Source organism: Eubalaena glacialis, chromosome 10 (genome assembly GCF_028564815.1).
Source record: "Eubalaena glacialis isolate mEubGla1 chromosome 10, mEubGla1.1.hap2.+ XY, whole genome shotgun sequence".
Lineage (NCBI taxonomy): Eukaryota > Metazoa > Chordata > Mammalia > Artiodactyla > Balaenidae > Eubalaena > Eubalaena glacialis.
The window spans coordinates 38,148,341-38,171,302 of NC_083725.1; the positions used below are offsets into that span (position 1 = coordinate 38,148,341).

General features: G+C 33.6%; 1 protein-coding gene across 2 annotated transcripts in view; it reads right to left on the reverse strand.

Moving 5' to 3' along the window:
• The window catches only part of GRIA4 (glutamate ionotropic receptor AMPA type subunit 4), a 519,215-nt gene that overhangs the window by 28,188 nt on the left and 468,065 nt on the right, over positions 1-22,962 (reverse strand). For both annotated transcript variants that reach the window (XM_061202612.1, XM_061202613.1), the window contains exons 12-13: positions 20,728-20,926; positions 14,716-14,963 (exon numbers count right to left, since the gene is read on the reverse strand). In XM_061202612.1, the coding sequence (XP_061058595.1) occupies positions 14,716-14,963; positions 20,728-20,926 (447 nt within the window). The remainder of the gene's footprint in view (positions 1-14,715; positions 14,964-20,727; positions 20,927-22,962) is intronic.

The window sequence follows — 22,962 nt, forward strand, 5'->3', positions numbered from 1 at the left end:
AACTTCTCTGCCTCCAGCCAGTCTTGTTTCCTTATAGTCCCAAATATGTTTTATGCAGAATCAATTCCAGTCTCACAATAGAAAGTTTACCAGGAATTCCTTTTTTTTTTTTTTTTTCTCTTAGCTTTTCTAAATTCTTATCATTTTCCAGTAATCACTCACTGACTTATTCATTCAATTAATATTTATCAGCTATTACATCCAAACCTATTTTATCAGGTCTTTCCCAAATATTCTAGATTCTAATTATCTCCTGCTTCTTTAAATTATCTATTTATTTTCAGGAGCACTCACATTTGCTATGAGTCATACATTCCTTTACAATGTTAGCTGTACCATTTTTTCTCCTTCTTGGAGGACAGCAGTTGTGTCTTATGGTACTTTATACCATTCTCAGTCCTAATGCAGGGCAAGAAATATAGTAGGCATTCAATAACTAGATGCAGAATTGATATCTCAGTGAGTTAACTTAAGGCGCTACTTTTCAAGCAACCTACTAAAATGAGAGTATAGTGTGCTAGACAACAAAAGAGAATCAACCATGGAACCTAATGAATTTTGGGAAAACCTGGTATGAAGAGTGTTTTAAAACACACACAAAAAAATAAAACAAAATAAAGCAAAAGACTTCAAAACTGTCTATTAAATATTGGCAAGGAGGACATAAAAAATTACTGACACTAGCCATCTTAACGAATAATGGCAAGCAATATTGTCCATTGTATAAACAAAATAATCCAAGAAGGCATTCCATATTATAGATAGTTAAAGAGATCACCAGCTCAGTTTGTGTAGCCAAAGAATACTAAAAGATAAAATCAAATACAAGTTTGTTTGTGAATATCAAGGGAAATCTGATACTTCCAACTAAACCCAAAGATAAAAATCACAGATACTGGTAATTTTATAGATCAGTTCTAATCTATTTTAGTGTAGCAAATAAAACATACTACCTTTAGATATTTTTTTACTACCTAGAACAATATAATTCAGTACATTTTAGAAATTAAAAATTTCATTTATCATAAACAGATTTTAAATGTCAACTGTATTTGTTTTAACTTAAGATTTATTTTATTGTATATATAAATAATGTATTTAATTCACTAAATACATCTACTTAACCTTTATATACAAATACTTTAAATTTCCTATCAAGTTCTTGAGAGAAAATATTAAAGTTTTAATTTTTCTCTTTCATTTAAGGTTGCAGGTTCATTAGTAATAGACTAGTCTTTAAACATAACTCAAAATACATAACTTAAAATGTCTTTTAATTGATCTTGTTTCATCTACCTTAACTTTTGGGTTGGATTTTGGTTAGGTGGGAGAATGGCACAAACAGAAAAAGGAAATTGATTGATAAAAATAGGTCTTAGAGAAATAGAGATTATAAGCTAATGGGATCTTGAAAGGAAGCTATCTGAACTTGCCACAAAGGGGGGCTCATAACTAGGAGAGCATGTGACTTTTCTGTTATTCTCTGAAAATAGCTGAAGGCTAAGAATTCTAAATACGTGTCTATAAATATTTTAAGTTTATGCCATTCTAAGTGAAACACAAATCTCTTATCTTTGAGAGCAACAGGGCTCATAATCATATTTCAAACAGAAATATATTCTCTCATTTAATTTTATTAAAATTTAAATAGGAAGAAATGACAAAAAGTTTAAATTATTAAGTCTCACTTACAGTTGTTCCTATTGGGGTTAATACTAGGACATATCACACAGTCTTTTAGCTATTAGCTCCTTATCAGGTTGGATACTTTTTAAACTACCAGTTTGGGCACTTTCATTAATTATTTTTAATATATTTAATAAATGGAATGCAGTTAATATGAGATCAATACTTTTCACTTTACTGAGTGACTAAACAAGAAAAAATGATGTTTTATCTCAATTTCAGGTTATCCAAAAGAACTAGAGGTCACTGCAGAACCACCAACAATTCTTTCTCAGAATGAGATTATCATGATATATTTCATAAGAATTCAAAGTACACAACAGATCTGCCTGACATAACTAATGTCTGTGTGGGTGTCCAATTTTAACACATAAATAGCCCACTAAAAATATTATGACTTTTTTTTTTTTTTTTGCTTAGGAATGAATAATGTGCCTCCAATATAGCCTATACCTTTCACTAAAGGAGTCAGTCAGTGAGAAACTCAAAGTTAGGTTCTATCTGACTTCTGGCAAAATGCATTATCTGCTGAAAGTTCAGTAATTAGGTTTCTGGATTTGGTGACCATTGTAATATCATTATCTACATAAATAGCATACGTTGGCATTAAAATCAAATTTCTAGTTCATATGTGTGCTCTCATGTACCTTCCTAATCACATGACTACTATGGCTCCTACTCAGAAGACAGCAATCTCTAACAAAAATATATCATTCTGAAATGATTTTCTTTCATTAAAAACCCCAACAATCCAATTTTAAGATAAAGCCAAGATTCTAAACACATTTGTAACAAAGCAAAAACTGTGTTTCTGTAAGATGATGATTATTTACTGACAACTCATTGCCTGAATTCTCATTCTTCTGGCACATTTCTTCTCCCTAAAATTTCCTTCTTCTTGATCCCCAACTGTCTCAGTTACATGATCCTAAAGCTTTCCTAAAATCCGTTTGAGTCACATTAAGATGTAGCCTCCTTGGAGAGCGACAATAACAAAAAACTATTGCTGGATAGAATCTGGAAGCTGATCCCTCCATAATCCATATGATTTCTTCAAATATCTCAAATTCTGGATGCTTTTTAAATGCTCTCACTTGTTTCCACTTTGGATTTCTCCCCTATGGAAGGACCAATTTGAAATAGAGTACCAAAGGCAGCGAATACTGATGATGTCCATGGACAAAAACATAAAACGTGAGAGGTAACACTGGAAACCATTAAAAGCAATGTAAAAGGCCTGGGAAGTGCTTCTATAAGCATGGAGAAGCACTGCTCAAGACAATATTACCTCCCTTTCCTCTTATTTTTCTAACCACAGTTTTCATAGGGTACCTTAAAAATTTCATTAATCCTATACTACTTCACACCAAAAGTCTAACTGACCATATTTCAAATTATGTATCATTTAAATTATATCAGCTGCTTATTTTAATAAAAATTTTTCTTAATGATATATTTTCTATAGAAATACTTTGGATTTTACTTTTAATATTTTTGTAACCTCATTATCCATTATGGTTTGATTGTCAGTTACTATCCATATTTTGCATGTAGTGAAATTAACAACTGATGACAATTTCCTAAGGCCTATGTAAGAATCTAATCCTTAATGGAAAACTGGCACTGATATTTAATGATGATGGAAAACCTTAACAAATAACTGATAAGACTTGTGTGAAGGTTTTCATTTTTTTCCTGGTATTACATTTGTAAGTGGATATTCAAATAACTATTATGCACAGGTGGCAGGCTGCTTTCCTAATCCTGTTGGGCTAAGAAATATAAATATATAAAGAAAAAGGGATTAAAAATAGGTGGGGGAGGGGTTTCCTTCAAATAAATGGAACCCATTCTTTTGAAAGAAAACTCCCCTCTTACCTTGGTCCTGGAGCTGGTTAGTTCTCCTCTGTCCTCCTCCTAGGGGAGAAATACCCAAAGTTAAACAATAATAGAACATGGTCTTGTATTAAAGTCAAGTTCAGTTCTGGCTGATCCCTTCCTCAGGTCTCACAAGACACTACCAACTGTCTGATATACTGGGGCATTCATTGAATTGAACTTAAAATACATTTAAGGATTAAGCCAAAGGGGAATGAACATTAGCTGTGTAAGGGAGACAAAATTGCCTGCTCTTTAGTCAGTCTATTTTATTAGAGCTTCAATAAGCCGAAGACTGACTTAGAGCAGAGTGATTTACGGAAGGGTAATTGGGTAATTTTCATCAGCTGGAGTGAATCATGAAGGGTGTACCGTGGGGAGTACCTAAAATTCCCCAAGTAGAGAGAGACATGCTGTGATGTTTCAATGCATTTTCCTGATGTTCTTCATGTCTTTTGAGGGTAAAATGATAGTGCTACAAGCAACACCATGTTTGAAGCAGTACTAAATCTAGTATGAACAAGAATTATTGTAAAAGTGAAAAAAAACACTAATAGGTCATTAGATGGGAACATTTGGAAAAAGTCTGGGACATGGGTATGATCAGAAACTATGTGCTTTATTTTTTCAAAACAGGGAATTATAGGTTAGATAAAGAAGGGATTTTTTTTTTCTTTTCTTAATGTGTCTCTATCTAACTAGGACTCTCAGTGTCTTTGGAGAGAAACAAGGCAGCATAGTGAAACAAGCATGGATTTGGGAATTATACAATAATGGGCTCCTATTCCAGTTCTGTCATTTCTCAGCTCTTTGACTTGAATTTCAGCAACATCATCTGTCCAGATGAAGATAATAGAACCAATGTCAAGGGGTTGTGGGGGAAAATATATTTATATACATGTGCTTGGTGTGTAGTAGAGTAGTTATTAAATTTTATTTCCTTTTTATTTATATGGTCTCTGATATGGTCTTTTTTTTACTGGAATTTAGTTGATTTACAATGTTGTGTTAGTTTCTGCTGTACAGCAAAGTAAGTCTGTTATACATGATATGGTCTTTTCTTACTTGAATGACTTTATCTCTTTAGACACCAATGTCTAATTAACTGACCTTAACTTCAATTCCTAGATACCCCTTGGGGTAATTTCAGAGATAGTGATCAGCTCCCACAAAAAAAAAAAAAAAAAATCAAATACCAGACAATTGATTGAATTCTGTGAGACATGGAGGAAAGTGGAGACCAAGAATGAGCCTGAACCCATACAAGATCATGTGCTATTGTTATTTAACTTTGGGTAACTTATTAAAATTCTTTATCAAGTAAAATGACATCAAGTGAGAAAATGGATGTACTTTTGGAATGCCAGGTTGTCACAGTATATCCCAGAGATGTCAAAATGAAAGATGTTGTAGTCATTACTCAAATGGCTATTATGAAAATGTGCAGGGAAAAAACACTGTTTGGCAGATTCTATATTACACATCTATTACTGTTACCATTTATTTAGTGTTGGATTCATCCTATGAACTTTAATCACCTTAACGTTACATGATATAAATATGGCACAATAAAACTCCTCCAACTACAAATATACATGTTTTTTCTCATGTTCTTCCTTGGAAACTTTAACTCCATATATTTAATGAATATTCTAAGAATGGCTATTTTGACAAACTAGACTTTATCCACTATACTCTATAAATTCTAAAGAATATATACAGAAATAGAGACTTTCCTTTTTTTCTGAAACAGATATATTCAAAAATCATAAAGCTGTGCTATAAATAGAAAAAAAGAGTAAATTATATTTTATGAAACACCTACTTCATCCATGGAACCCACTTATCTGATAGAGTTTTTGACGTAATTATCTTTATATTCTGAAATGATCTGAGAATCTATGAATAGGAACAACTGTAGGTACACTGCCGGGCTTGGTTACAATTACAGTGGCTGTACAGTCTTCATGCTTCAGGGCATAAACTGATTGCTATTTATAATGAAGGGAAAAATAAAAAAGAAATTAAGTAGTACTAAAATTGTTGGAGCTATTATGGTGCTCTTAAAAATCAACCCTCTCAAGTATTACATATTGAACCACCATGGGATACCACATTTCATAGATCAATTTTTATCATATCTAGATATGGAAATATATGTTTTATTCTTAAAAAACCAAAGTAAGTCCTTCTACATGTATGTGCATCACTTTAGTTGTTTTATTCCCACTTTTAAATAATCCAAAGAATTTTGTCAGTTTTGTACATTGCCAAAAATTTGATGTCAGTATATAATTTTAAATCTCTCTCTATATAAGTATACAAGAGCTGTGTCTATCTCTAGCTCTGTGGTTCTCTCAGAGAAGTGCTTTCCTTAAATACTTTTCCATTTCACAATGTAGACAGACTATGATAAAAGCAGCTATTTACTTAATTAGTGAATTACTTAATTCTAAAACCTGATGAGCTTCTACTGAGGTTCTGGGGATGAATTTTCCCCCAGTGTTATTAGGTGTCCACAACTTCAAAGAGGTATAAGAGAATTCTTCGGTTGTTTTGCTAAAGACAGTTCAGGGCATGACTCAGAATCTCAGACTCTCAAAGTGAGAAGGGAATTTTGATGTCACTGTCACAGTACTCTCTAAGAGATGTGAGAATCTCTTCTACTTCTCTTTGAACAACTCTGATGTTGAGAATCATAGCCAATTTCCCCCCATGTTTTGGACCAGTTTTATTTGTTGTAAAATCTTTCTTTGTGTTGACCCGAAATCTACCTCTGTGTAATTTCTTTAACTTATCAAGAGTTTATTTAGTTTTTAATATGAATTAAACTTTTTAGTTTCTTGAGCTCTTATATGGATATTTTCAATATGCCTTGAAATTATCAATGTTGCTGAAACTGCAGCATGGAATAATCATAGAACTTGTTCAGTAAGTTTTCAAAGTAAACTATATTTATATTAATAAGTTTTTTTTCTTTTTTTGTTCTTTTCCTGTAAGAGCACTGGAGAGAGTCAGAAGATCTCTATTCCAATCTCAGCTGTGTGGGACTGTGGGCAAGTCACTTAACATCTCTAATTTATAATGTCTTCCTCTGTAACAAAATAACATCATAAAAGGGTTAAAAGGAGCAAGTAAAAAAATATATATGTGGAAGTGGTTTGAAAGCTATAATGCTGTACTGCTACTATTATTGTTTCACTTTAGAAGTACATTGCTCAGCAATTTTTAGAGCTCTATGTTAAGCTAAATTTAAACATTATGTCTTAAAAGTGAACAAATTAAAAAACACATTAATTAAATAATAGATTAACTGATTCTTTGCATTATATGATATTATCATTGTTATATCATTTCATAGAAAGTAATTATTTTTTTTAGTCTATGACCTTCATTTTTACTCTGGAAGACAATCAGGTCAGTTTTTCTTGGATCCCATTTACTTCTATTTACCTCTAATTAGCCTAGCCTCAAATATAAGCCAAAAGTTAGGGCATTGATTTAGGGTTCTGGATACTTGGTTTAATTTTAAGTTTTTTATTTCTCATTCTTTTTATTTTTTAAATTTACTTTTCATGCTAAAGGCATTAGCAACGTAGAGCAGCTGTACTTGTTGATAATACTTTTTTTGTGGTCCTAGTTGCAAGTTCCTGAAAAGAGGGGAAACTAGGGACCGGGTGTCTGATGATGTCTTCTCTTAGTTACTAACAGGATTCTGGCCTGTTACTATACCAAAAAGGATGTTCAGAAGTTGCAAATCTGTCAGCTCCAAATATGAAACAACTAGGCTTCTATAATAGCAGAGGCCTTGCAGGTAGTTCTTGACAGTTTTTATATAATCTTTTGTGTAGTGAAGCAACAATGGAGAGGGTCCACGTACTCTTACATTGTCTTTGAAAGTGAGTTGCTTGTGTCACATTTGTTTGATTGACTCCAATTTGATTTTTATTTTGGCAAACTCCCAAATAGTTAACACTTAGAGAAAACAGATTGAATTTTTAACATTTCTGTAAAAAATATTTGTGTATTAATTTCTTCATTGAGTACCCTAGAGAAAAAGTTAAGATAAATAAAATCTAGATTATTTCAATATGATGTCGTGACTTTGGTCAATAGTATTTACAGTGATAGATTTCTTCCACATTTTGGTATTGTATACTTTGAAAGGCAGAATTAATGCTAAGAATATTTTTATGCCTTTAATGTTTTTTTCATTGTTGAGTTGTGTGACAGTAAAGAAACATATTGAAATGGCTTTACAAAGTTTCTGAAAGTGTATTTCATTCTGTGAATGAGTCCTAACAATGAATTTTAGGTTTTCAGAAAGTTTGGAATCTGTCCATTTAAAATAAACTACTTTTAATCATGAAAAAGCTATTTCTGGTATTAAGGAGGATAAACAATGTATTCACAGTATTTCTAACTTCTGTTTTCATGATAATTATTTTTTAAATGTTCTCATAATCAATATAATGCCCATTTCTGAGAAGGCTTGTGGCCAGGCTAGGTATTTTGGAGACTTGAATGGTGACTTTCTATTCAGGTGTTGCCAGGTGTGTATGATACTATGTTTGTGGCAAAGCTATTTCAAATGTATGTTATTTCATTCTGAAAACAAGAATTATAGGACTGATTTTTGGGGAGAAACAAACATTTAAATAAATGAGCTACAGTTTCTTATCCCTACTTAAATTAAAACAGAATATAATTCTAAACCAGGGTCTTTACTATTTCCCAGTTCATTCCAAATGACTGCCAAACTATTCTATCTTCCTTCTCTTAAATATGAATAATAAACCAGCCCCATCTTTGCTGATATTATCTTGGCCGAACAGACCCCTTTTCACTTGCTTTGTTGTTCCTTTGTGTCCCCTTTATAACCTGAGCACTAGCACTGCAATTACTTCTGGAAACCAATCCTTGTAGTGAGATGATGTGTAAAGATGAGTGACATAATATGGAACCTGTCCACCTATTAGACATATATCAAGAGGAAACACTTAAATACACTACTAATATAGGGATAAGTTCATCTACAGCATGTTTATTACATATCAGATTATGAACTTTGTCCTTAGATACAACTTTATGTTTCCTAAATACACGTGGCATGGGTAGGTCAAGGCTGCTTGACTTGGTTGGCTATAGGTTCTGCACTCACATTAGTTGTGTGTTGCAACTGAATTAACTTGAATTTTATAGGATATAGATATTCTTTTGGGGGATTCTTTATACTTAAAGTATTTGTTTATAAGACAATTGTGTGGGACTAAAGAACAACAGCTTGGAATTCTGGCTTTTCATAGAACTGTCAAAATTGAGATCTAAACTTAGATCTCTTGTCAAATCAGGTTGTGAAGGCTTAAACTGTTAAACTTCTTTTGTAGCAGTTTTATCTTATTAAATTTAATCCTCTTTGAAGTGGTATAAACTAAAACAGCCACAAATTATCCACTTTTCTCAGGTAAGTTACTAAAATATAGCTTCTAAGTGTAATGGAGAGGAGGCGTATACAGCTAAACACTGAATTTAGAAACTTTCAAGTGGTGTTACCTACGGCAACCACAAAACATCCCCAGAATGAACAACTTGAAAACTCTCTGGTAAATTCTCAGGTGGAACGCAGCAACCATCTGTTGAATAAATTGGCAAATGAATGAAGGCAAATCATATAGGCATTTTTTTCTTTTTACAAGCGGGGAGAATGGAAAATGTATAATGCTTGGTGAGTCTTAAAGAAATGCAGAAAAATGCAGGATTTTTTTCCTTTTCATGGGGAGCTGTAAATTTAATCATCTTTTAACTGCAGGAAAGAGCTAAATGAAAAATCTAAAATTTCAAATGGCAATAGAAAGTTTTATGTTTCCTACTGCACTCAATATCTAGCAAGGGAAAGATGGGATGTATGAATTCTAAAGGGGATTATTTTCCCCTGGGACACATTTAACATTGATACCTTTACCATGTGACATCTCAGTTTGTGAATGTAAAATACTTGGTATCCACATCTCTAATAGCAAACTGGGTAAGTGTTTAAGCATATCACAACCAGCGGGATTTGCATGTGTTTGTGTGCGTTTATGCTGAGAGGTGCAAATGATTTTTGTATGAGTGTGTTTTCTAATCCCTAGGCCAACAGACTATGTTCCAAAACATAATGGGATCACAAAAACTAAGTTATCTGTAGCATCTTTTAATATGGCACCAAATAAAATGAGGGATATTCATAAATGAAAACATATCTCTCCCTTCCCATAATAGTTAAAAAAAAACCATACTTGTGTACTAATCTGCTGCAACTCGTTTCCAGAAAACAAGTTAAAAGTATATTTACAGCCAAGTGCTGCTAAGTAATATTAAGTACTCAGCTTTAAATTTCTGTACTTTTAAGTTTTACTAGTGTCTACATTAAGTGCTAACAATTGACTTGTTACTAACACCAAAAACAGACTACAACTTTACTGTCACACACAACATCCAGCAAACTCCTTCTTTCTAAACTTTCCAAGTACACCTGAACTGATGACTAAATATGTCTCACAAATTTTACGTAGGAAAGTGGTTCCTTACAGATAATATATATTTTTCACACATGAATTTGAATATTAAATTTAATACATCTGCCCTAAAAAATACTCCCAAGTTGAAGAAACATAATTTGGCCTACAGAGAACTCTACTTACCCTGATACAGATTTAGACTTGAGCCAAGTGTCTTATGAGGCCAGCGATTGTGTTAAATACTGAAGTAAAACATCCAGTGAAGATGTGCTATTCTAATTACCATTCTTAGTACTTCCTCTCCCCTGCCATGATATTGCCGTGGGGGCTCTGAGTTGCCTGTTGTAAACTAAGCATGATGTGCTTGGTTTCAAAGGAGCAGCTCCTGTTGCCACAGGTTCCTGTAACTGGGCATCAGCAAGTCTACTGGGCCTCATTTTTTCCCAGATTTCAACCACTGATCAAGTTCTTTTGGAACTGCTTTCTCTTGAAAGACTTTTTTTTTTTTTTCTAAATGACAGATCGTTTGTCTTATATTAGGCACAGTTCCACAAATATCTTTAGAGAAGGCAAAATTTGAATGGGAATTATTCCTATTGAATAATAAAAGTATAGGAGACTAGCTTTTTCCTTTTTTAATTTAATTTTTAAATTTTTGGCTGTGCCACGTGGCTTGTGGGATCTTAGTTCCCCGACCAGGGATCAAATCCGGGACCATAGCAGAGAAAGTGCTGAGCCCTAAACACTGGATTGCCAGGGAATTCCCAGCAGACTAGTTTTTTAACATGGCTTCAAACATTAGGGTCAAGTATAAAAATCTTTACAAAGGCCAGGAAAATTCTGAAGATATGATCCACTTCTTTGTTTCCTGGAAGTTCCTGAAGATACTAGATACCATGAATATTTTTAAAAGGGGTATTTCTCACTTAACAACTATTTAATAGTCAGTAAATCTGTATTAAATAAATTACGATTTACTCTAAACAATCTTTATCAGTTTACTTATTGCATGGTAAAGTTGAGAGTCTAGAAACTAGTGTAATATAGATAATACACTAAAGAAACTACTATTTTTATAGTAAAGTATACAACTTTCCTAGATAATAAATACTATAGTATAGTACATATCTATACTAAAGTTGCATAGTAAAGTTGATAGTATTGATAGTATAGTCAAAATACACTTCCTCTTTCATCTAAACTTTACATCACATTGCTATGCCATCTAGAGTGTCTATTTTAAAACAACCTTTAAAAATTTCTCAACCAGTGAAGGCTTTTACAAGAGTTTTGGATTGCCGAGGGTACTGGAGAAGGGATGAGAAGGAAGTTCATGTAGAATAAATGGCATTGTGCATGTGGAAAGAAGATTCAGGAGAAATATCAAAGTAGGGAGATAGTGAAACATAAGAGTTTTTACCCTTTCATCTCACAATAAGACCTGAAAGTTTTCTTTGGAAGGTAACTCAGAAAAACAAATAGTAATGCCAGTAAGATTTAAGTTTTTTCACTCACTGATATTTATAGATTGTAGGTACACTTACCTATAATTGCTTTCCTTTTTAATTTTAAAATCTATAGATTCTAAGTTTAACAACATCAATATACCTGGCATCATTCTGTCACCTACAAATTGGAGAATCTATGTCAAAGCATAATAAACCGATAATTTCTGAGCATACTTATTGGCCTTCTGTAACTGAGAGCCGTTAGTGATAGCTTGATGGTTTTAACATTGTGAAATGTTATGTATGTGTATGCCCAGCAAACGCTAGCCTGAAATAAAGTCTCTTTCAACAATAAGGAGCTTTGCATATCATTCTCTGCCATAAAGATGGGTGTTAGTCATAACTGTTGTAATATTTGTTACCCTAGTCACAGATATATGCTCTGTGATGATCCTGATTGCCTGTGTTTTAAAGCCTACATTAAAGACCCAAGTCCTGATTTTCCATCCTGATTATATATCCTACTCTTACTCTTTTCTGTGACATTTATTATGAAGCATTTTGACCAAACAGCAAGATCTGGAAATAAAAAAAACTCCCTAGATCCACAGAGGATTGCTAGTCATTTGTCTGCATTCTCTGGTTATACTTATATCGAAGGAAGATTGTTTTCCTTTTCATAAAGTCTCATATTACCCAATGAATCAAAACAGCAGCGTTTGGAAGAAACCATAGTTAATGACAATGAAACAGACCAGTCTCAATGTATCCAGAACTATTAACCTAAAAACTTGGTTAAAAAAATAGATCTTGTGGGAAAACAGACTTAGTCTCAACTGAACAAATGAGGCAGAAAGTTTTCAAAGAAGATACTCTTGATGCAGGTATGCCCTCTGGATCTTGCTCTGATGACTGTAATTATTTTGAATTTCGTCATTTATACAGAAGGTGCCTATTGGTCCATCTCTATATTAGTTTGCCTCTTTTGAAGCAGAGGGTTACTAGTTGAATAAGAATGAGAATTTAAGCTTAATGAGCCTCCTGCTTAGTTGGGCTGGGTGTGGGGGAGTAAGGAGGTGTGGGTAAGGTGAATGCTGGTTAGCCTTCAGTGCACTTCCAGTATTCTCAAAGACAGGACAAAATGACTGTGGTTTTGGCATGCAGGGGCCAGCTTGCTCAGGAAATTGTGGCATGTATAAAGCAAAGCACATAAACAAACTCTTAACCCAGGAAGCTGAGTTTAACAATTGCCTCATTAACAAGATCCAGGGAAAGACAGGAAAAGAGGGGGAGGCCAATAGCTGATTATTATACAGTTCTAGACAGATGAAGCCCTTCAGCTTCTCCCTAAACAATCCCTGTAGTGTGGACTTGACAAAGTGGCACATTTAAGAGGGAACACTCTTGCTATCAATGGGAGTCAGGCGCACCCTTATCTGAGGGCCAAATTCAGTCCCTGGAACTTGACTTTATCAGTAGACACAAGACAGAGAACAAGGCAGCTACAACCACAGAGAATTAATTAAGAGCAAATGCTACCTCCAGTGAATGTAATCAATAGTGTGAACAGTGATCTACATATCACCCTCCGTTGCGGTCTCCCTTTCTATTTACTACTATTTTGATAGTGATTTATTTGCCACATGGCCTCATTGAAATTACATATTTCTCATATTGCATTGAACAAAATATTCCCTTAAAGACCAAATATTCTAATGCCACTTTTAGTTTCTGAATGGCTGAAATCTTTTTTGGTAGAATTTTATCATAGATAATTTATTTGTTTGGCTTTCTCCGTGCACATTTTTCCAGTTTCATATGCGAAGTGTTGTCAAATAAACCTGACTTCAGTATTGCCAAAGTCTACACCCAAATATGTTTTGCTGGCTAACTTTGCTCTATTTCCTTTAAAAATTGTGCCTTTTGAACATACCATGAAACCCCTCTCAAATTATTACAGTGTTGTTTGCAAACACAAAATACTGTTTTAACACAAACTTTTCAGTACTAGTATTTGTTTCTTATATCTGTTTCAACTTCTCCCTCACCCAGCACATATACCCAAAGTACATTGCAGTTCCCTTTTTGAAACCAAACATATAATTTTATATTGTTTTCACTCCTCCTAGGCAACAGTACAGGTCTCATTACCTTCATTTTTCAAAGGCTTACCAGAAACATCATTTTTCAAGACCAGGTTCTTGGTTAATTCCTTTGGCAAAGATTCTGATTTCTTCTTGAATCTGTGCTTTGTATGAATCTCTCCTAAGCAGCACTGAGACCAGAGTAATTTGTCAGTCGTCACTTTTGACCCCGGCTTTGCTCTAACCCAAGCAATTCAACAGCAGCCTTTGTTACTTAAGGAAAATAGGAAACTCTGCCTCCTGGACATAAACATGTGAATTTTCTATGTCCAGGACCAAAAGGGTGAAAAGGGCAGATTTCACCAACATTTCCTTAAGAAATAAAGTCCCACTTTTAACACATGTGGACTATCAACCACATGTGTGACGCTTTGGTCATAAGTCACATTTTAGAGGTCTATGTGTGAACAATTTTGAATTGTTACTGGGTCTAATTTTACAGATCTTACTTACCCCATACTCCCTTTGCAACAGTAGAGAGTGTGACTTGAGTAAGCACAATAAAATCAGAGCCCAGTTTTCCCTCTGATCATAATTGCATTTATAAATAAATGTGATTTACAAAGTTAGCATTGATACAACTCAGGATTTTCTAAAATATAATGATGCCATAATAAATGAAACATTGAAATGGAAAAAAAGTGTTTTTCTAGAAGATATTGATTTCTTCTTAGAAACTAGCAGGCAGGCATAATTTTAAAAATAATGAAAAAATGTAGAATTATTACTGACACAATGAGAATGTAGATTTCAGTGACCAAAAAAAGTTGATGAGATATAGAAGCATATGCTACCCATGTTTTAGGCCCACTGGAAGCAGCTAGTGTTCAACCAGTTTGGTTTTTATATGGCCTTAAAAGATATATGTCAATTAAGATTAATTATTCTAAAATTAAAAAAAAATTACCTGATTGTTGACCAAAAAATATGAAATGGAGAAACAGAAAAACAAACAAACATACCATGTTCACACACAAAACAAAATAATTCTCTCAGGGACATCAGGGAAGGTGGAATACTATAACAACACATGTTATATTGTTATACTATTCCACCCACCTTAATGAAGAACCCTTGGGTGTTGCTACTCCATAGCCTTTCGAATCCAGATTTCCTCCCACTTTCATTGTGTCACATGGCTTTCGCTGCTCAATGTATTCATTCATAGTGGACTCCAGGAGAAAGGCAAATTTGCCCTTGGATTTTCGGACACGAGCTACTCCCTCAGCTGTAGTCCTAGTGAACACTGATGGCTCTGCTGATCGCATGTAGGTCCACATCTTTTCATACACTGCTATTTTTGATCTCTGGAGGAAATTAAAATAAAATTAAATACAGGAAAGAAGGGAACAAGATGTTAATATTGACTGAACCGAGATAAGGATAAAGCCTTCTACATTACCCTTTAATTGCAATTTGCCATAATAACATTATTCTTTTTCAAATAGAAAACTGCCTTTTACAACTGTTTAAGAAAATCATTGAAATGAAAGACATTTAAAAGTGATATTTGGAGAAAAAGGTACCTCATGTCATAATAACTACCCAACTCAACTGCTTAAAGAACGACTTACTAATATTATAAAATGTAGACAGCCATAGAGAGAGTTGTACTGAATTATAACAAAGAAGGAGAGTTGTTATATTGTTTTATTTTCATACTTTTCCATGCCTCAAAGTTTTAATGAAAACCATTCTAAAAAAATATATACAAAATGTGCAGTCCCTATCAAGTCAGTATTTGAACACCGAAGGAGGAGGAGAAATCTGCCCTAGTTTACAAACCAAATATCCATAAAACAAGAATCAAACTAGGTCCACCAAAACATTTTTAGACTGTTTTTAACAAAATCTCCAAATAGAACATATATTAAACTCTAAAGAGAAGTAGTTCTTGTTTTCCCACTTTATATTTTGGAGAGTTAGTTTTTCTAATCCCTTGACTTCAGCCAAGAAACTTACTTATATTTTTGTCTATTTGGGCTGTATCTACATTATTTCCAGGACTTAATTTATCCAATTCATTTTGTCAGTATCTGCATTCATATTAGATTTTTTCATCCACACATTTTTTCATGTGAAAATATATCCAAATGAACTCAAATGTCCCCAAAGGATATATTTAATAAAATAGAAAAGCCCAAATCCTGTTTGGTGTTTGATAATACAATGATACACACAGACTTTTATCTGGTGCAATTACTTTTGTTCAATAGCAAGATGTGGAAATTTTGCATCTGGATCCAAATTAAAAGTAATGGAGACTTCAGTCAAACCTAAATCTATGCATGAGGCCAAATCCTGAGTAGCATGTATACTTATTTACACTGACCTTGTTTTGTTTACCAGAAGATAGAATCCAACAAGAAGCAGATCTTCAATAATCAACAAGGTACCCGAATAGCAAATTTAAGAATACATGTTTTGGGCAAAAGCAAATTACTCAGGTGAACAAAGAAACTGATAAAAGTGGTATTCAAAATTTTGGCTTCATAAGGTGGAAATTTAGTAATCAATAGATCTGTATAATAAGTCACACAATAAGAGATTTGCATACCTAAACACCAAAAAACCCCAGATATTTTATGTTAATGTATATTCAAATGGTGATAAATATCAGATAGGAAATAGATATCCTGTATCCTGTATCCTCTGAAATGTTTTTATGTTATTAACACTTGAAAATATCTCATGATACAGAGATTCTGATATGTTTGTGTATGTGTGTTCAGGTAATGACAGGTTACTTCTGGCTACAGAAATCCTCACATTAGGAAAATTCTACGCCAAATATAATTCAATTGCAAAGATTCTATGTTGTTCCAGGACAGGAGTATGTGGATTCAGAACGCTTAACCATGAGATCCACTAGGGAGGCCATGTTGCCAGGCCTCATTCACTCCATCTCTGATAATGAAGTTCTCTTCCAGAGTATGAACTACTCCATTTTACAATGAGTTCCAATTTCTGAAAATTATAAACTCTCTGGATCACTTGATACTGATTGTCTTTAAACATCTATCCTGATGATTTCAATTTAGACATGTGTTGCTAAACAACATCATTTAGGCATATAATCACTTTTTAAAATGTATTGATAACTTCACTTCAGAGTTACACCCCAAAAGGTATAGAGTTCTCTATATATTTTTTGCTTCACTGTGTATACTACATTGAAACCAGAAGAAATAAAATCTGAGTATTATTTTAATTAAAAATTTTTTGAAAAATTTTAAGAATATGAGAATCATGCTAGTTACTTGGCAATTTTCTACTTATTTTTTATATCTTATTAAAGGAAAAGGGAACAGCTAAACAAAACTAAGGCAGCAAAATGGAAAAAGAGTATTTTTAGGGCTTGGTAATTATGAAGGTAATTTAACTATATAGAATGCAACATAATATTAAAGCAAATGATTTTTTTAAAGGAATAAAATACCTTTAGGTCATTGATATTTTATAGACATCCGTTCCCATAATATTAATGTGAGGAAAATTACTACTGCTTTTGTTTAAATATATAGAATTACATATACCTTAAGTGCAAAAGAAGTTAAATTAATTCCTTTAAAGTCCAGAAGAAAGAGGAATCTGTAGTGTAAGTATGCTTAATTTCTTATGTATAATAGAAATTATAAAATACAGACTCCCAGTGGAAAATAGAGGAATGATGAAAGAAACTTCTTGGGAAAAAAATTTATATGGTGTGTCACTATGTTAATGTTTAGAAATTCTGATTCTGATTTAAAGGGGCATGGTTTAGATAAAATCAAATCCACATGGTGGAGAGGGTGAGGTTGGGAAATTCTGGAGGTAAAGGACTGGAAATAATATCGCTGTGCCTTACTTGTGACTGTAAGAGGGTGTTTGCTAAGGAATGAGGGTAAGGTAATTTTTATAAATTTGATGAGACAGGCTAAAATGAGGAGATTTTTGCAGACCCAGTAAGCTCACAAATGTAGTGATAATGGGACTTTTACATCTTCATCTTCAACTGTGATATCTACTTAAAGATCAGGTTTGGGGAATGAATATGCTCAAGGTAATAAGCAAAGATAATATGTCATTTTTTTTTAAATTATAAAATTAATCTCAGATTTACTTGTTTCATCTTTATTGTGAAACACAATGCATGGGAAACTATTTGATTTAAAGAACAATTTCATTACTTATAATAATTCTTGGAGATTTAAAAATGTGCCATCCTTTTAATTTCTCAAAATTAAGTATTTTGCCATTTCTGCTTTTAATAGAAAATATGTAAAAATGTCATGCATTATAGTTGATATTTGCCTTGTTATCAGGTGAATTATTTCCTGCTTTTAGTAGCTTATGCAACAAGACTGATGTTCCATTAAGAGCTTATCAATGTACTATTTGATAATATTATAAGCCCTGAAATACTAATCCACCTCATCTATGCATTCATGATTTCACTGATGACTGAAACAGGAACAGGATAAAATCTGCACTGAAATTAAAATCAGTGTGTTTAAATCAGGTTTATAATAATGTAAAAGTACCTTAAAAAAAGCCTGTCATTAAGTGACAAGTACAAAATTCCTTTAAATGCCTCTATGTGTATGCTTAACAAGCGGCACAGAACATGAAACATATCAAGTTTCATAATGGTACAAAACCAAGGCAACAGTTGAATTCTGATGTAATTTTCCCTCATGGCCTAATTCTTTTTCCAGAACAACTGCAACATTTTTTGAAATGCTGAGTATAGGTAACTGCCTGAGGCAGTTTAGTGAAGCTGATAGATGTACCATTACTATGTTCCTATAAGAAAACATTTTTGACAAGGACAAAAATACCTTTCACGTTCTGTTTCCTCAACAACCCAACAGACAAATGACTTATTTAAACCAGGTCATCATGTATGAGAGAGGAGGGAGAACATAGGGTAGGAAATGAAGGAGATTTTTATCAGAGAACTCAAATTTATGCATTCCTGGAAGTATGCTTCCAGGGAAAATTATTTTCTTGTCCTATTAGGGTTCAAACTATTCTGCAACATAAATATCTATACTTATAACACTCTTTCAATTTTAAAACCATAATTGGGTGGGACAGAAAGGAAACAGGGCATGGTGACTGCCCTACTTATATGGGAGGCTCTGTATCTAGGAAGCAGCTTTCTTTATTCCTATATTTCTAATCAATATATTCTCTTACTTACTTCATTAGTTTTTCAAACTTGAGCAGTTTTTTTAAACTCTATAAAGATTAGAAATAACATTTTCAATGTACCTGATGCCAAAGAGCTCTACAGTGAGTTATTTTTGAAACATTTTCAGGGAATCAATATGATATTTCTTTACCCCTTTTTCACTCAAGGCAAAATGATGAACCTACAAATATCTGCTTTATTTACATGAAAATCAGTCATCATTTTTCAGTAAATTGCAAGTGATAGCACAAATTTGTATTCTATTTTGATGCATATACAAAATGGTTTTTAGTCAAAGTCACTAAATTTTACCTAGTTTCTTTTGGGTGGAAACATAGATTTCCAGAAAAGTACTGAAATTATGCTAAAATGTGTTAGAGCAGTGTGTTACTATATTAAGCTTTAGAGACTGGGATGCACTCAGTAAGTTAAAAAAATTTAGCTAATTAAGTTTATCCATAGAATATTGTTAATAAAATATATTATGACTATTATTCACAGTTTTAGAAAAATCTACAAATAGTTTATAATTAACTTACAAATTTTATATCTATTAGTAATGCTCCAAATTGTTGACAAAAAGATGTTCACTGTCTGTTTTTCTTAAAACAATGTGCAATGATGGGTTTGGCACAATTTTTGAGTGATTTGTTCCTGATTTAATGTTACAAAAACATCTGTCATATCTAAGAATACTATAATTGAATTTTTTTTTTTTAAAAAAAATATTATTGAAATTCAAGTGCATGAAAGTTAAGGCTGGCTTAAGGAGTAGTATCTTTTGTTGTTTTTAATTTCCAAGCTGAATGAAAAAACAATAAATATACACATTTAAAATGAAAATGTAATCTCCCAAGTACTGTATATAAGTGTGAATTTACTTTAAAGGGCTATCATTAATTTTACACATTAGTTTAGGAAATAGTGAAACATATCTTGTATTCTAAATTACTAAATATTTAGTCTCTAAGCAACTGATGCTAAGTATAAGATGCCACAATTACCTAGTGAAATATTTGTGAAAATTTCACCCTGACCACTTTTTAGTTTTTTGGTTCTAAAGTCACAAAATTAACCCTTATCTCTGATCAGACATTGTGAAATTTCTGGATTTAAGTAAAAGCAGAGTAAAAGAGATTCACAGATCAAAAAATTCATCCTTATAGTGGTATAAACAGCTAAAAACCCCAAAACCTCCAAAATACCTGCCATCGTGATGGCAAGCCAAAGGAATCATATCCATATGTGAAACGCAATTATATCAGTTTGAACAATTTGATCTGCAAAAGCAGAGAAATCAGCACAAATGCAATATCATACAATGTTTTACAAAGGTGCTAGAACTTAGTAGTTCTTGTTCCCATTATCTTGTGAGAAAGCAAATATATTGCTTTGAAATCCATTGTTACAGAATAGATTATAGAATAATAAACCTCATATAGGTACTATAACATGAAATTAAGGTTTTGGGATTCAAATGCAACAAGGTAAATGTATTCTTTGAAAAAAATAAAACAATCTTGCTTTCATTTTTATGCTCTAAATCCCAAAGCATAGATAAATCCAAATCTTGCCAGATGAAGTATCTTCATAGCATTATGAATATTGGAATATTTGGGATAAATTGTGTTATAAAGTTGCTTTATTTACCTTTTTGTTGTTACTTTTCCTTAGTGAGGGTCCCTCTTGCAATGTGAATAAATCAATTAGCTTTTGCAAATTAAAGTGATTATAAAATCCAAGTAGAAGTATATAGCATTGCTTTGTTTAAACATAGCATTTACCATTGTGTTTGCAAAACTTATAATAGCTAGAGCCCATAATATAATAATTGGCAAAATTGCCTGAATTTGAAAGTTATGAACATTTCCTTTTTAGTTTTCCCCTCAACTTACTCTGAAGAATTCTTTTGTTGACCCTGAATCCAATGTTCCATAGGCAATTTCTGTTTGTTTGGCCAGGTCTTCCGCACTTTCTATGGGGGAGACCATTCTCTCAACAGTCAGGAAAGCAGCGAGGTTAGCAGTATAAGATGATATAATGATGAGTGTAAAGAACCACCAAACACCTCCAACAATTCGACCTGAGAGAGATCTAAACATGGATAAGATAATAACGTTTTCCTTTCTATAATCAACATAGAGAAAGAAAAGAAATACCATCAATTCACTGTGTATGTTTAATAATAATTACAAGTATCATTTTATGTTCTGAATAGTCTACTCAGAATGGTTCTAGTATTTCTGTATCACCTGACATCTTTTATGCTATATTGAATGTATAAATGCCACATTTAGAATACTTTTCCTTTTTATTGTTTACTTGGCAGAAATGTAGAACCAAAAGCCTTTCCTTCAGGTGCAGAAGAGGAATGCTTACTTAAATTCATTGATCCCTTTTGCACTTTAGCATCTCTGAAATTAAGATGCAGCCTATGTTTGAAGAGATAAAACACAGTACCATAGTTTGATTGGCAGCACTGTTTCTCTCTTGGTGGTACATAAAATAGCAATACATCTTAACAATTGGTGAACTCTTAGATTTGATATAAGATGGCAGATGCTCTTCTGAGAGAACTTGTTTTTACCTTCAGTCAGAGCTATGCCAAGATGGATGGGACATATGCCAAGGTGGGACTGGACCACATGAAGATCTAGGATTGGTCTCAAAGTAACCATAGTTGAGAATGTTTTGTTTGTTTGTTGGTTGGATTGATATTCTATTTCTTATCTGAATGGAGGATGAGCTATGTCTTAAAGAGCTTTACATACTGGTATAAAAATGTTCTCTCTGCCACTTCCAACATGAGACCAAAGCATGTGACTTGTTAATATGCAGTGTAACAGCACTGAAAACTGAGGCTAAAGCTCAAAAAAAAATTTTCTCTTCACCATTTCTCTGGTTATCAGGGATGTGTGGGTGAGCAGAAGAAAAGTGAGAATGAAATGAATAAAAAGTTCAGAGCATAATCGTAATTGATCTCACTCAACAGGACCATCAGACTATTTAAAATTCCTGTGACAAATTATTTTTAAACATTTTCTTAATATGAGGAAAGATTTCATATTTTCAATGGCATTTCTAGCTTAAAATGCTCCTTTCTTAATCATTATTATATAAGTGACGCCTGTTGGTTTTAACTTAACATTTGCATAATCCTGGTTTTAAAACCATAAAACTGGGGATTTGTTCAAGATTGTGGAGTAGAAGGATGTGCGCTCACTCCCTCTTGCAAGAGCACCGGAATCACAACTAACTGCTGAACAATCATCGACAGGAGACACTGGAACTCACCAAAAAATTACCCCACATCCAAAGACAAAGGAGAAGCTGCAATGAGACAGTAGGAGGGGCGCAATCATAATAAAATCAAACCCCATAACCACTGGGTGGGTGACTCACAAATGGGAGAACAATTATTCCACAGAAGTCCACCCAATGGAGTGAAGGTTCTGAGCCCCACATCAGGCTTCCCAACCAGGGAGTCCAGCAATGGGAGGAGGAATTCCCAGAGAATCAGACTTTGAAGGCTAGCGGGATTTGATTGCAGGACTTTGACAGGACTGGGGGAAACAGAGACTCCACTCTTGGAGGGCACACACAAAGTAGTGTGTGCATCAAGACCCAGGAGGAAAGAGCAGTGACCCCATAGGAGACTGAACCAGACCTACCTGCTAGTGTAGGAGGGTCTCCTACAGAGGCGGGGGGTGGCTGTGGTTTACTGCAGGGGCAAGGATACTGGCAGCAGAAGTTCTGGGAAGTACTCCTTGAGCCCTCCCAGAGTCCACCATTAGCCACACCAAACAGCCTGTAGGCTCCAGTGCTGGGTCACCTCAGGCCAAACAACCAACAGGGAGGGAACTCAGACCCACCCAACAGCAGACAAGAGGATTAAAGTTTAACTGAGCTCTGCCCACCAGAGCAACACCCAGCTCTACCCACCACCAGTCCTTCCCATCAGAAAGCTTGCACAAGCCTCTTAGATAGCCTCATCCAATAGAGGACAGACAGCAGAAGAAAGAAGAACTACAATCCTGCAGCCTGTAGAATGAAAACCACATTCACAGAAAGATAGATAAAATGAAAAGGCAGAGGACTATGTACCAGATGAAGGAACAAGATAAAACCCC